Source organism: Montipora capricornis, chromosome 1 (genome assembly GCF_036669925.1).
Source record: "Montipora capricornis isolate CH-2021 chromosome 1, ASM3666992v2, whole genome shotgun sequence".
Classification (NCBI taxonomy): domain Eukaryota; kingdom Metazoa; phylum Cnidaria; class Anthozoa; order Scleractinia; family Acroporidae; genus Montipora; species Montipora capricornis.
Window position 1 is genome coordinate 33,597,175 of NC_090883.1, and position 15,000 is coordinate 33,612,174.

A 15,000-nucleotide genomic window follows, 5' to 3' on the forward strand; every position below is an offset into this window, starting at 1 on the left:
TGAAATGAATTTGTGTGTAGTAAGGTAATTATAGAGTTGATCATAAATGATTCTCTCAAAGACTTGAGCTACAACTGGAATTACTGAAATTGGGCGGTAATTATTTAGATCTGAACGATTACCCTGTTTGAACAAGGGGATGACTTTCGAAAGTTTCCACTCATCAGGGAAAATTCCAGAAACCGTAATGATAGATTGATTAAAGATAGTACAGATTGATTCGGCTATTAAATCAGCACATTCGCGCAAGAGTTTTGCAGATATTTTATCCAAACCAGTAGATTTTGATTTACATAATCTGGATAACAGAAGAAGAACCTTGGAGACGCTGGTGGCCTTTAGTTCGAATGTGTAGTAACCAGTCTCTGTTAAATAATCCAAATGAGTAGAATTGTCTACATTAACATGAATATCATTTGCTAACTTAGGCCCAACAGAAGAAAAATGGTCATTAAAGGCGTTAGACAGCTCATGAGAATCATAAATAGAATTGCCACAGGGGAGTTTAAGTTCGTTAATGACAGATTTGTGTGATTTCCTAGACATAAGCTCATTGACAATTCGCCAGGTGCGTTACGTGGATCACCTTGGTACTCATTGAGGGCATGCTTATAGTAGCATTCCTTCGCACGTTTAATTTCATTGTTTACCACATTGCGAAGTTTTTTGAATTTACACCAGTCGTCCGCGTCACCAGAACGAGTGGCTTTTAACTTTAAGAATATCTCTTGCATGCAAACGCTGTTTAAGTTCCAAAGTAATCCAAGGTGATTTGCAAGGGCGAACACGTTTATTACGCAAGGGGGCATGCTTGTCAACACAACAAAGAAACAGTTTTTTCCAGGCCTCCCACATATCATTTGGGTTATCATAGTTACCTATGATCTGCCAATTTTGATGTGCAATATCCCTACGAAAATTGGATGACTTAAAGTTCTTAAATTTTCTATAGGTAATTGTATTATGGCACCTCGAGGGTAAATCTATAGAAAGCTTATGATAAGCATAAATAAGGCTGTGATCGCTTATGCCTATATGAGACACTCCAGAACATACAATTCTATCAGGACGGTTAGTAAAAACGAGATCAATTAAAGTTGAAGATGATTCAGTGCAACGAGTGGCATCAGTAATGAGCTGCTGCAGGCTGTAAACATGAGCGATGCTAGAGAGTAGATTTGTGTTATGGTCCAATTGAGGAGCAGCTAAGTTGCAGTTCAGATCGCCTAAAACGTAGAACTCAACATTCTCCGCGTCAATTTTACCTATAAGCTATTCGAAATAAGTAAAGATCTCAACTGAGGAGTCAGGCGGCCTATACCAGGTTACCACGAGAAAAGTCTTTGATCTCGGTTTTCGGATTTCTATTCAAAGATTTTGAAGTTGGTGAATACTCAAATCAGGTCGCACCTTCCGCCACCTTACTCTGGCACTTTGCGTACACGGAAAAATCGCAAGTTCCAAGTCCCGCGTTTTAAAACCAATCGTTTCAGAGACAGTTTTATTGTAAGCCATTGCCGATAACATGCCTTTTGCAACTCATATATTAAATGATATGTTTTTGAAAAATTTTAGCTGTATCTTAATTGTAATTTAGTGTTTACATAATAATAGCTTTAGTATTGTTAAATTCTTATCAAATAACTTTCTTAATTTATCATTTTATAATTTATAGTTACAATTAATTAACGTTGTACATTTGTAAAAATTATCGTAATTCAGCCCTCGGGCTGCAAGGGTAATTTTAATAAAACTATCTATCTATCTATCTAAAGAATAACTAATGTTCTAGCGGACAAAGAAACAAACACCACCGCCAAAGCGGCCATTCGCCTTCCTGTCACGGCGAATAATTTCATAGCCAGGGATGTAAACATCACTATCCTTCACCGAGTCGTCAAGCCTGGTCTCGTTAATTGATAGAACATCAACGGGTGTGTATTAACAAGCACTTCGAGGCATTCTCCCTGCTTTGAAGAAATTCGACATGGATAACCCGCGGAGCGGCCCAAGGGGAGAGGGAGGGGTGGAAAAGGGTAGGCTGCTACGCTGGCATTCCCTGGCAGTAACCCCGTGCTTTCTTTAGCGCTTAGCGATTGACTCAAATATCAAACCTATATTCTCAGCCAATCAGCAAGAGTACCAAATATAATTGGCTATCGTACTTTGTCGACTGCATTTATTTGTTTCACACTAGTTGGCTTATTTGACAGTTATGATTGGTCACGGTAACTTTTTAGCTGAGCGCACACGCGTAAACCACACCCTTCGGCTGATGAATTAAAACGTCTGACCGAAAATAAATTTCTGATCTAAAATCTATGAAACAAGAAATATAAGTGAAAGAAACCGACGTTTCGGTGCATCTTGCGCCATTATCAAGGTTATAAAGATAAAATGCGGTTTGTGAAAAGGCTACGTTAAAAACGAATTTGCATAAAAGAGTGCCAAGCTAATTACATGAATACTTTAGCACGAAGAGAATCCGACTGTGCATTCAATGCTGGTTTAAGATATCGAATACACAGCATTTCATTAACAAGGCAGTCAATTTTGTTCGTGCATTTCTTGATTACATTGAAGCGTGCTAAGAAATTGTTCGGAACAGCAGTGTTATGATCTTTGCAATAATGCCTGTAAATAGATGACGCCTTTTGACGGTGTCCCTCAACGCGCGTGTGAAGGTGGCCCTTTGTGTACCCGACATAACCTGCATCGCACAGGTCACACTTGAATAAATAAACAACGCATTGCTGGGTTACGATGTTAGGCTTTGGGTCACGCAAGCTTAGATCTTGTTTAAGCTTGCGGCTAGTAAACACGGGTGGAATGGTCTTCTGCATCTTGCTGCTAAGATCTCTAAGTTGTCGTTTGACAGACACTGCAGCATCCTGATCTTTATAGGGGATAACTATCCGGATGGCGTCATCGGTATGCTGTTTAGGTTGGTCCACTGCGACTCTCGAGGTGATAAACCTGTTGATGACGGAATCAATAAGGTGATTCGGATACCTCAGCTTACGGAAAACGTCTCTCAGACGTTCACACTCTTCTGAAAAATGCGCCCAAGATGATGATAGCCGGTGCGCACGATCAAGCATAGTGACGAGCAAGCCATGCTTGTAGCGGCTGTCCACATGGCTATGATAGTGCAGGAGTAGCCCTGTGTTTGTCGGCTTAACGTAAACCTTTGTTTCAAAACATGGTGCGCGATTTAAAAGCTGCACCCCAAGGAACATCCCTCCCATAGTGAAGCTCACGGCGCTATGGGCGTGGTTCAGAGTATCCAAAAATTGTGTAGCCGCTGCCAGATCCGGCATCCTGACTAGAGTGTCGTCTACGTAGCGGCGGTAAAATTCTGGGAGTTTTCCTTGACTTTTTAGGGACCCTTCAATAGAGCACATAAATACATTAGCCAAAAGGGTCCAAGAGGAGACCCCATAGCTACTCCATCGGTCTGTTCGTATAGGGCCCCGTCGAACTGAAACAGCTGCCCCTTTGTAGCAACGTGCAGAAGATCAACGAGATCAGTTCTGGTCAAGTTTAGATCATACGTGTCGTTGAACCAGTTGTTCTCGAAAGCTTTCCATGCCAGGATGTCAATTGTTTCGTCTAAGGGTACATTTCTGAAGAGCGATGAGACGTCATAAGATACCAAGATTTCTTGTAAAGTATTCATGTAATTAGCTTGGCACTCTTTTATGCAAATTTGTTTTTAACGTAGCCTTTTTACAAACCGCATTTTATCTTTATAACCTTGATGGCGCAAGATGCACCGAAACGTCGGTTTCTTTCACTTATATTTCTTGTTTCATGTATTTCTAAATCGTTTCTTATGATCTAAAATCGTGGGCAAAAACCGGAAATAAATTTTGACTGAGGTGTTCAGATCAATCTCGAAATTAAGCTCCTTGACATCCCCTGATTTTTGGAACACAAGTAAGATTCGTTTTTTCGCATTATGGCTTTTTCCATTGGAAACCCACCGTTACTCTTCCATTCGAAAACCAAATCGTGACTATCAAACTGAAACTGGCTCGCATTTGCATACTGCAAGCAAGTTAATTGTAGGAAAACAACTTACAAGCAAATAAAAAAAATGATATTTTTATTGAATAAAAATACAATTTGATGAGTTTATGCGTTCTTCAAAATGTCTATTTTTGTTTCGGTGAAAACGATCCATGATTTCAAGTGTCTGGTCCACACTGACACCTGTTTAACCCAGTTTTACGTCACCGTTTTCAAAAACCCAAGGTGCCATCTATTCGCACGGCAATCCAAAAGCATTTTCAAAATGATAGTTTTGAGAAATTCTCCACCTACGAAACCGCTTTTCGACGGTGTTTTAGGGCGTTTTGTCGTTAAGAGATCGCCGCAAACCGAGCTTACTCTCTCTTGATATTAAAAAGGAAGTTTTGGCATCGACAGATCGCTCTGCCGCAAAATCACCCTCCAGTAATCACCAAAGTCTGGTCATTTGAAGCAGTATCAGTGCTTATACCGGGGTAAAATCGACCAAACCCTATTGGCTGTTACCAAGACAAAATAAAGAGAACTTTCACAGAAGTTAATTTTAGAAACGGAAGTCAGTTTCCGTCCACGACAAACATGACGTCACATGAAGACATCGGAGCGAGGGAGCATGACAATAGGGAGTTTAAGAAACGACGACGGCTACGGCAACGACAACTCCAAAAAGTAGTAATATTATTGGTTAAAAGAACCAAAATGATCGTGCTGCACGTGCGGCACGCATTTTTGAACAATTCCCTCCCGTACTCGTCAAAACTACTACGTGAAATGACCAATCTTAAGGTTTTGACGACATCGTGGACAAACTACAGTGAATCTTTCAGTCTCACTCTTTACTTCAAATCCGTCCTTACCAATCCAGTTATAGGACACTTCGCTCATATTGAATAATATAAACAAGATGGAATAATCATGAAATACTTAGAATCGCTCAAACTTACATTTTGAAGTGACGTTTTGTGATTCCATTAGGGAGTTTAAGAAACCACGACGGCTACGGCGACGAAAACGTCACTTCAAAATATAAGTTTGAGCTATTCTAAGTATTTCATGATTATTCCCTTTTGTTCATATTATAAGATATGGGAGAAGTGTAATATAAATGGATTGGCAAAGAAGGATTTGAAGTAAGGAGTGAGGCTGAAAGATTCACTGCAGTTTGTCCACGTTGTCATCAAAACCATAAATTTGGTCATTTTACGTAGCAGTTTTGACGAGTACGGGAGTGCAGGGATGGCGCAGTGGTGAGAGCACTCGCCTCCCACCAATGTGGCCCGGCTTCGATTCCCAGGCTCCGCGTCATATGTGGGTTGAGTTTGTTGGTTCTCTACTCTGCACCGAGAGGTTTTCTCCAGGTACTCCGGTTTCCCCTCTCCTAAAAAAAAAACCAATATTTAACTTGATTTACTTTCATTGTTAATTTCAGTTTACAGTGTCCCCAATTAGCGCTCCAGTGCTAGAACGACTAGACACTTCAATAAAGTTCCTTTCCTTTCCTTTTGCTTTATGGCGTTGTCGTTGCCGTAGCCGTCGTCGTTTTTTAAACTCCCTAGTCGGGAGCTTTAGCAACGACAACGGCGACGGCAACGAGAACGTCACAAATTTGCATATTTAGTGGGCAAAAACAATAGCTTTGCACGTCCTGCACGTGCGTTTTTCATTTTTGTCCATTTCTTTGCCGTCGTCAGCAAAGGAACAGCGTGAAATTACCAAGGTTGAAGTGTTATGGAGAACGTCAGAACCTGGAGATAAATTTTCATTTTTCTCCCCTAAATTAAGCGCCGCTCGTAACGGTTTCATTCCTGAGGGACTGAAACACCTTTGTCATATTAAAAGGCTTGGAATAGTCGCGAAGTGATCGCAATAACGTGAATTTATGTTTTCACATGACGTTCTCGTTGCCGTTCCCGTCGTCGTTGCTAAAGCTCCCTAACGGCGATTCGCCAATTTTGATTCCTAGTGTTCAAAAATCTGGTCATTTGTAGCAGTATCAGTGCAGTATCAGTGCCTATACCAAACCAGGAGCCCATCTGGAGCGTGCAACTTCCATAAAGGGTCTGTGAAACGGCGTTTTCACAAGTAGGTTTATTTTTAGACTAGCCCTTCCCGCGAATTAGGTCAAAAACAAAGGCAGTTCCGGTTCGGTGACCCTATAACGTCAGCTTAATTTCTTGTAATTGGTCATCGGGCTCCTGTGGGAGTGTCATTAGCGGGAAATTCAATCTAAAAATAACCTTACTTGTGAAAACGCCGTTGCACGAGAATAGGTAAGTTGCATGCTCCGGGTGATGGGCTCCTGACCAAACCCTATTTGCTGTTACCAAGACAAAATAAAGAGAACTTTCACAGAAGTTAATTTTAGAAACGGAAGTCAGTTTCCGTCCATTCAAACATGACGTCACATGAAGACATCGGAGCGGGGGAGCATGACAATGGCGATTCGCCAATTTTGATTCCTAGTGTTTGAACATGCCCACTGCCTATGCGGCCGCCTCTGAAAACACTTCCGTTTCTGTTTCATCTAAAAACATATCCCTGGGGCAGGACCACGCCCTCACTTCCTGTAACCTTAATTTTGTCTTGGTCGTCTTTGAACAACTCGGTTTCATTTACAGGGAAATAGCGCCTACAATCACCGCTCTCACTGCTTAACAATCAGATTTTTAAAAATCCACTTTTAGAAGACAATTAGTTGATCATTGATAAAAATTAAAGACTGCAAAGCTAAGATAGTCATAATGTCTTGCGCTTGCATACAAAAACTTCATTCTTGTGGCACTCCTACAAGAAAAGCAACTCAACAGTTACACAGCGATTAACTCTTCAATGATGTTATCGTTTTGTGGCGTTGTCGTTGTCGTAGTCGTAGCCGTCGTGGTTTCTTAAACTCCCTAATATCATTGGTGAAAAGAGGAAAAAGGATCGTGCTGCACGTGTGGCACGCATTTTAGCACATAGTTCTGCGCATAAGCTGCACAAAGGCCGGTTTACACGGTACGATTTGTCGGCCGGTTTTGTCGGGCCGATAAATCTTGTAAATTGTGTAAAAACGTGTAATTTTTCCTTAAAAGATCTTCCCGTTGTCCTTTTAGTATCCGCCATTTTGAAAGCTTTAATTTTTTAAGTAGTTATATGCGCATTATTCACTCGCATACCCTTTGATTGACATGGCGGTTTCTCTCGAAGTGTCGTCCTCGAATTCAAAACATGCTACATTGAATTGCACCGATATCGGACGTTCATCGGCTGTCAAAATACACGCTACACGCAAGATTTGCTCCCGGACACCGTCGGGCCGACAAATCGTACCGTGTAAATCGGTCTTAACAACGACGCGAAATCACCAAATTTGAGGTTTTGATGACAACGTGAGCATGCAACAGAGAATCCTAATTTATTCTTTATTTTAACTTTGAAACCGCTCGTACCAACTTATTTTTAGGATACTTCGCCCACATTGTAACACGTGAACGAGATGGAATAATCACAGTCGTAGATCTTAAATTAAGGAGTTTAAGCAAAGACGGCGGCTACGGAAACACAACGCCACAAAGCAAGAACATCATTGGTTAAGAAAGCAAAAATAATCGTGCTGCACGTGCAGCACGAATTTCCGCACTCCACAAAAGAACAACGTGAAATCACCATCTTTTACGTTTTGACGACAACGTGAGCATATAACAATGAACCATTCATTTTCTATTTTTACTAAACCATTTGTACCCTTCCAGTTACAGGACAGTTCGCCCGTATTGCATAACGAAGTTACAGTTATTGCATAACGAAGTTAAGTTACATTTTGGTGTGATGTTTTCGTTGCCGTTACCGTCGTCTTTCCTTAAACTCCCTTAATAATTTGATTTAAGACGGCGACGTGTACCAAAACGTCACTTAAAGATAGAAGTTTGCACACGTCGTACAATTGTGGGCGAAGTATCCTAAAAATAAATTGGGTACGATAGGTTTCAGAGTGAAAAGAGAGAATAGAAACTTTCTATTCTCTCTTTTCACTCTGATTTCAATTTGTATCACGTTGTCGTAAAAGCCTCAAATTTGATGATTCCACGTCGCTGTTACGCAGAATACCGCAAAAATATGCGCTAAAATGCGTGCCTCACTTGCAGCACGATTATTTTTTCTCTTTAACCCAATGATATTATTGCTTTGTGGTGTCTTCAGTCGCCGTAGCCGTCCTCGGTTATTAGGGAACTTAAGCAACGACGACGGCAACGGTACCGAGAACGTCATCTCAAAATATAAATTCGCGTCATTGTAATCACTTTGTAAACATGTCAACCCTTCTTATATGACAAGGGTGTGGTAGTTCCTCAAAAATGACATTGGTCGGAACGGCGCTTAATTTAGGGGAGAAAATGAAACTTTAGCGTCAAGTGCTGACGTTCTCCTTAAAACCTAAAATTTGACTATTTCACAATGTTGTTTTACTGGCGACGGCAAAAAAATGGACAAAAGTGAAAAACACACGTGCAGGGCGTGCAAAGCTATTGTTTTTGCCTACTAAATATGCACATTTGTCGCCGTTGCTTAAGTTCGCTATTAAACTCCCTGGTCCCTAATGAAGCAACGGCTTGAACTGGACTCAAACTCATGACCGCGCAACTGCACTGTAACTGCACTCGCTCTACCATCTAAATTATCAAGCCCATTAGGGGGTGTCTACAAAATGAAGACCGAAGAGACAAAAACGAAGACCCACAAACATAATTTAAGACCTGTTGCTGAAACGCATTGTTCGGGGCTAAAACAATAAAATCAGTAGGGTCTTCGTTTTGTAGAAATGTCCCTCTCAAACTACAAAACGAAGACCCTCGCTAAAAGCGCTTTATTTCCATTTGGACTTTTGCCACCGAAAGAAGGTGCATGAATTACGTAACCAACACGTTTCTATTGGTTAGTTCCTCAGTACGGAGTAAACAGCTGTTAGGGAGCTTAAGCACGCGCGTTTTTGAGACGCGGACGGCAAACGGAAGTGAGCTGTTTTCCCTTTTAACTTGTTTTAACACAATCAAATTTACATTGGTGAGTATTTTTTCTCCATTAGAGATGATTAGTTTAAAAATCTGGCAGACACCACCGTCCTGGCACGCAAAATGTTCTCTTCCGGTTGCCGCCCGCGTCTCAAAAACTCGCCTGCTTAAGCTCCCTATTGTGTTTTGTGCACTGTCAAGGCAAAAAAGAGAACAAAAACTACCTACAACAAAGAAATTTGTCGGGTTTCATAACCATTCCCCTCTATTAACTATGTTTAAGTATATGACAGGACCTCCCATTATTGTTATTATTATTATTATTATTATTATTATTATTATTATTATTATTATGATTATGATTATGATTATGATTATGATTATGATTATGATTATTATTGGAGACTAAAGAAAAACAAAACGAAAGACCCTCGCTAAAAGCGCTTTATTTCCACTGGGACTTTTGCCACCGAAACAGCGTTCTCCCTAGTTTTCACCTTTTCAAACCGGTAAAGCAATTGGTTAATGTTGGACGTTCGGCAAAGGATAAGAGACTTCTGAGCGTTTGTAGGCGGTAATAAGTGCTCTTACAAGCGGTAAATTTTACCGGTTACCGCCTGATAAGGAGAACCCTGCCGGCGAAAGACGGTGATCAATGTTTTGTTTTGTGCTCATACACTATGCATGAATTACGTAACCAACACGTTTCTATTGGTTAGTTCTTCAGTACAGAGTAAACAACTATTTTGTTTTGTGCACTGTCAAGCCCAAAAAAGAGAACAAAACCTACAACAACGAAATTTGTCGGGTTTCATAACCATTCCCCTCTATTAACTATGTTGAAATATATGACAGCACCTCCCATTATTATTATTATTATTATTATTATTATTATTATTATCTGAGGAGACTCAAGATTCTTGGGGCGCGTTCGATTGACCGTATTCCAGAATAGGAATACACGGAATAGAAGTTATAATTCCTGTGTTTTCCCGGAGATTCACAAATGTTATTTCAAACATATCTTTATTACTCTTGTTGCTACAAAACGCCAGACATAGCGTATTAAACCATCACTCCACATAGTTTTATCCTGGCCACTTGAGCGCACCCTTAGGATTCTTCTGTACTTTCTCAAATCCCACAAAAAACAATGCCTATGCAATTTTTTTAGAGGGGGAGGGGGGTGGGTAAAAGAGGTGTATTATGCATGGGATTTGAGAAAGTAGTGAATGGTTGGGTGGGAGATTAATCCTCCACCTCCCGCACTGTAGTTCAATGCACGACCAATTGGGCCCATCGCTTGGTGCAGCAAGTGGACAGAGGTTCAAAGTCTGGCCCACCAACACTCCGTATCTTTAGATACCTTTGGAGAAATCACTGCCATGGTACTGACATCTGCCTTTCCAGTCACCCATTAGACACTTTTTACAACATTCCCACTGCTCAAAAAGGTTGGTGTAAAAGTCTCTATTTCAGTTTAGTGAGATCAAATTAATATGGACTGAATTCAGCCGCCTGAACCACTTTCTTAATCTCTTCACCCACAGAAGAACAACTTCAGTATAATACAATTTTTGGCAACCTACGTCTGAAAATTCCCAAAAACAATCTGTCAGTACTTAGAGTAAAATTACCACCACGTTCCATACATACCCGTTCAGCATACTCAGACGCAATCTGTGAGATTTCCTCTGATTGAAGTCCAAATATTGATCCAACTGTACTGGATGATAGTGCACCCTGAAAATAAATAATATCGGTAATCATTTGATTATTGTTCACAGAAAATGAAAGTTATCTACACAAATGAATCCCCTCACTGCCTTACCTCTTTTCCTTCCATAACAGAAATTCCCTTCAGCAATGATTTTAGACGTTTCTGGAACAAACAAAAATATGACAACATATTGTTTGGGAAAAACTAAAACTTCAGTACTAGTACGGCTACATTATGAAATTTCAAACAATTGGATTTTTTTCAAATCAAGATAACACTAAATGTAACAATTGTTCTTTATAAAATACAAAAAACAGAGGTGTGCAAAACATGTGTCAACATGTCACAGTGATTCAGATCGGAGGAGCACATGTAGTTGTGAAGTGTCTCTGTTCGGTGGTAGATCGAGCTAGAGTATCCACCAGAGACGGATTTAAACTAGTAGCAACCATTTGCAACCCTGCCAGCATTTTACACGAGTAAAATACCTGCTCCACCACATATATTCATCTTCTTCACTTGCCAATTCTGACTTCATTCTTCCAGGGATGGCAGCTAGCCGTGGCAGCATTTTTCTTCTCGGCTTGCTCCTTTTCCTAATGAAAAAGGAAGTAATTACAATGGCATTTACATGTATATACATTCTCGTCACTGATCATCAAATATCTCTCCTGGCTGCAACAGAGAGAATACAGAGACTAGTACAATGACTACTGCTTAAGTTTTCATTTATCCTCCATCCTACTTTCACTGCCTATGGGTTCTATTCTACATTTGCAACTGAGCTGCTCCCAGGTTGCTTGACTGACCGGCTCATCTGTAGAGCCATTTGCAGCACAATCACATGGTCATCAGCTGAAATCCAATTTAAACCCGGCCATTTTTTCAACTGTGAAGATCGTTCGTTAAAAAAATCATGATTGTCTCTTAATTATTGACTTACTTTGTCTCTCTGCTCTTTGCTAAATCCATACTGCCTGTGGAATTTTAACAATACAAATTTAGCACAGGTAAATTAAAAAAACCAATGGAAAACAGAAACAATGGGCTCCTTCTTTGGAGGTTATTGAATGTGACTGTGTAGCCACATATGATTTTAAACAAAAAACTTAAAACAGTAATATTGTTTCAATAGACCAATTTCCGATATATTAAAATTCAGTCCTAAACAAAAGGCATCATCACGAGGAGGCTCTGGGGAATAAACTCATACAAATCCTTATATTTATTCCCCAGAGCCTCGAGATGATGCTTATTGTTTAGGACTGAATTTTAATATATCAAAATTGGTCTATTGGCTTTAGTCCATTACAAAGAGTTAAAGATCAGTGACATTCAATCAAGATGGAAAGAGCATCTCTATCATGACCCATGCTCCTCAGGAAAATGGATGACCACTCCACGCATCATAGTAAAATGAATAATCATTGTCATATTGTATGGGTGGTTTTCTTGTAACATCATTGCTGCCACATTGGTTGGCAAAACCAAAAGATCTCTCATTGGCTCCTCTTGTTTGTCCACCAGAAATAATTATTGTACATTAAATAAATAAATAATATTATTGTTATCCGAGTCTCTAGAGATTGGTTGCAAACCGTGTATTGTAGTTGCTTTAAAGATGACGACACATTGTGCAACAAATGTTGAAACGTGTGTTGTCTGCTTCTAGAAACTGAAAAAACAATAACTTGATGAATGATGGTCAATTAAGTAATGGAAACCTGTTGAACAGAACATAGCTCATCTCTATTTCCATCAACTTTTTTCAACAAATTTCAGTCTGTTGAATGGCTTACTTGTCAATGATACACAGTTCAACATTTGTTGACCAACATTCAAACGTTGGACTGCGTGTCATCAGGTTAAGGACGGTGCCTACTATTGTTATTGCGCATATGTTCTGCGCATCTCGAGAAACTGGGATTTCCTATACACCTTATTCCAAAATGCCAGCTGATTTATGCACATACAGATTAGCCCTTGTTGCCTCGTTCAAGATAAGCTTAAGAACAAGGCATCAAGGGCTAATTTGAATAAAAACAAAAGAATATTTGAATGGCGGCCATTTTGGAATACCGGTAAGGTGTATGGCTGGTGCTTATTAATACAGGGATATTTTTGCACGGTTCAAAACTATGCGGAGGAAGCAGAACTTAGTACTGTACATGTAAGTGATCTCGGTATCCAAAAAGGAAACTGCATGGGGGTAACCACGCATTTTTCAGAGATAATTAAGCTTCAATTTGGAAAAGAACGCCATACATTGCTTTGTATTTTAAAGCTTTTTATAAATATTGTTGATTAATTATCTTTCTTTTTGGATTTCAATAACACTTGTTAAGATCTGCTTTTCCCGCACATTCAGCAAACCGTGCAAAAATACCTTTGAAATAGTAGGCACCGCCCTAAAGGCCGGGACACACTAGGCAACAAGTCGCTGAGACACGTCGCGGGGACAAGTCGCCGCAACAAATCGCCTTGTGTGACACGGTTAATTTCATGAAAATCATTGTCGCTGCGGCAGAATTTTGTCGCCGCGATCAGTCGCACGAATTCAAACCAGTTTGAATTCATGCGACTTCTCGCAGCGACAAAATTAGTGAAAGCAGCGTTGTAGCAGCGTTGTCGCAGCGTTGTCGAAGCGTTGTCGCATCGTGTGTACACTTCCGGCAACAAGTCGCTGCGACAAAATATAAATGAACCAATGAGAGAGCGTCATATGGTCAGACATATTGAATAAGAAAACTAGTTCACATTCCCCCTCATACGAGATCACTGCGTGTGCTCCGAACAGGCGTCGTGTCGCAGCAACGTGTTTTGCAAGTAGTACACATGGAGTACCTTGTCGCAGAGATATGTCGCTGCGACTTGTCGCCTAGTGTGTCCCGGCCTTAAGAGGAGATCACCTTTGTAATGTAAATGTGTGATCTGTTAATTTCAACTCAGTTTAGAAATTGTTGATGAAAAGTTTAACAGAGCCGTGTTACCAAAGCACAGTTAATGTAGTGGTTGTGAAACTATCAAGTCTTCTAGTGTTTCATGTTTTTGTCTGTATTTTTGGCCTTGACGGTGCACAAAACACACCTTTTTTGAGAAGACAACCAATCAAATCTTTCGATTAAATTACATGCAACTAATTTGCGAACCCGTGCCAAGTGAAAACAAAAGATTGTGCACTGTCACAGTCAGTTCAACATCGATTGCGACAATATTGTTCTCGCGTTTGAAGGTTTTAAGGTTTCATAACCAGTCTCTTGACTGGGAGTTGGAAACCAAATCAAACAAAACATAAAAATAAACTACTTAAAACATTGAAGCAAGGTTTGAATAAAACAGCAAATACAAAAGGAGGCACGGATGGGCAAAATTGGAGAAGATTAAAATGGATTTTGATTGGGATTTTTGAAAATTTACTGTTCAGCTTAACAGTTGTTCACAGTTTATCTCTGTTGTTTGTAACTTAAATTCTGTATGCTCGACAGACATTTTTTTACCACAAAGCTTTGATTTGAGTTGTTTAAAAGAAAACTACTTTCTGGCTTAACATTAAGTTGCATAGCAAGTAGGCGTGAGTAATTGTTAAAACTACACAAAATGGTTAAACTACACAAAATAAACTGCAGAGCCATGACACAGCCCCTTTGAAGAGCTGGTAGGCATTAAAGGGGCACTATCATGCTTAATTTGCTGTTTTAGGTCAAAAATGGGCAAAAATCTAATTAAAATACAACTATATATCCTGACATATGAAATATATTTATGGCACAAAGAGCTATTCATATTTAATTTTTGGTGTCTTGCTGAAGACAAAACTTGAAAGTTTCAGTTTTTTCAAGTTTCAATTCATTTCAAACTTCTACATCCTGTAAGGTGTAATAATAATAATAATAATAATAATAATAATAATAATAATAATAATAATAATAATAATAATAAGGACCTTTGGCCATTGGCTATGGCTCGCTTCTTTGGTGTAATGTCGGCATAACATCCGCCGGAGCTAAAGCGTTTCATGTACATAATAATAATAATAATAAAATAAAATAAAATAAAATAAATGAATAAAAATAATAATAATAAAATAAAAATATAATATAATAAAAGAAATCTTCATCCTCGGCCGTAAACAACAAAGAATAGCTTCAGTGCACTTCAATGGTCACAGGCAACAAAACTACAGCATTATTGTTCGGTTTCACTGATGCAAGGACATCTTTTAGTGTTTTGAAGTTTCACTAAAATAGTGTGACACTA

At 39.5% G+C, this 15,000-nt stretch overlaps 1 protein-coding gene across 12 annotated transcripts in view; it reads right to left on the reverse strand.

Annotated features, from left to right (window-relative positions):
• The window catches only part of LOC138039827 (carbonyl reductase [NADPH] 1-like), a 172,303-nt gene that overhangs the window by 54,701 nt on the left and 102,602 nt on the right, over nt 1-15,000 (reverse strand). For 2 of the 12 annotated variants that reach the window (XM_068885700.1, XM_068885685.1), the window contains 2 exons: nt 10,855-10,905; nt 10,680-10,766 (listed from right to left, as the gene is read on the reverse strand). The exons of 9 other annotated variants lie outside the window; for them this stretch is intronic. In XM_068885700.1, coding sequence (XP_068741801.1) covers nt 10,680-10,766; nt 10,855-10,869 — 102 coding nt within the window. In that variant the 5' untranslated portion in view covers nt 10,870-10,905. Of the gene's footprint in view, nt 1-10,679; nt 10,767-10,854; nt 10,906-11,231; nt 11,344-11,391; nt 11,413-15,000 lie in introns of those variants that run through there. One more of the 12 variants, XM_068885694.1, reaches the window with a different exon arrangement.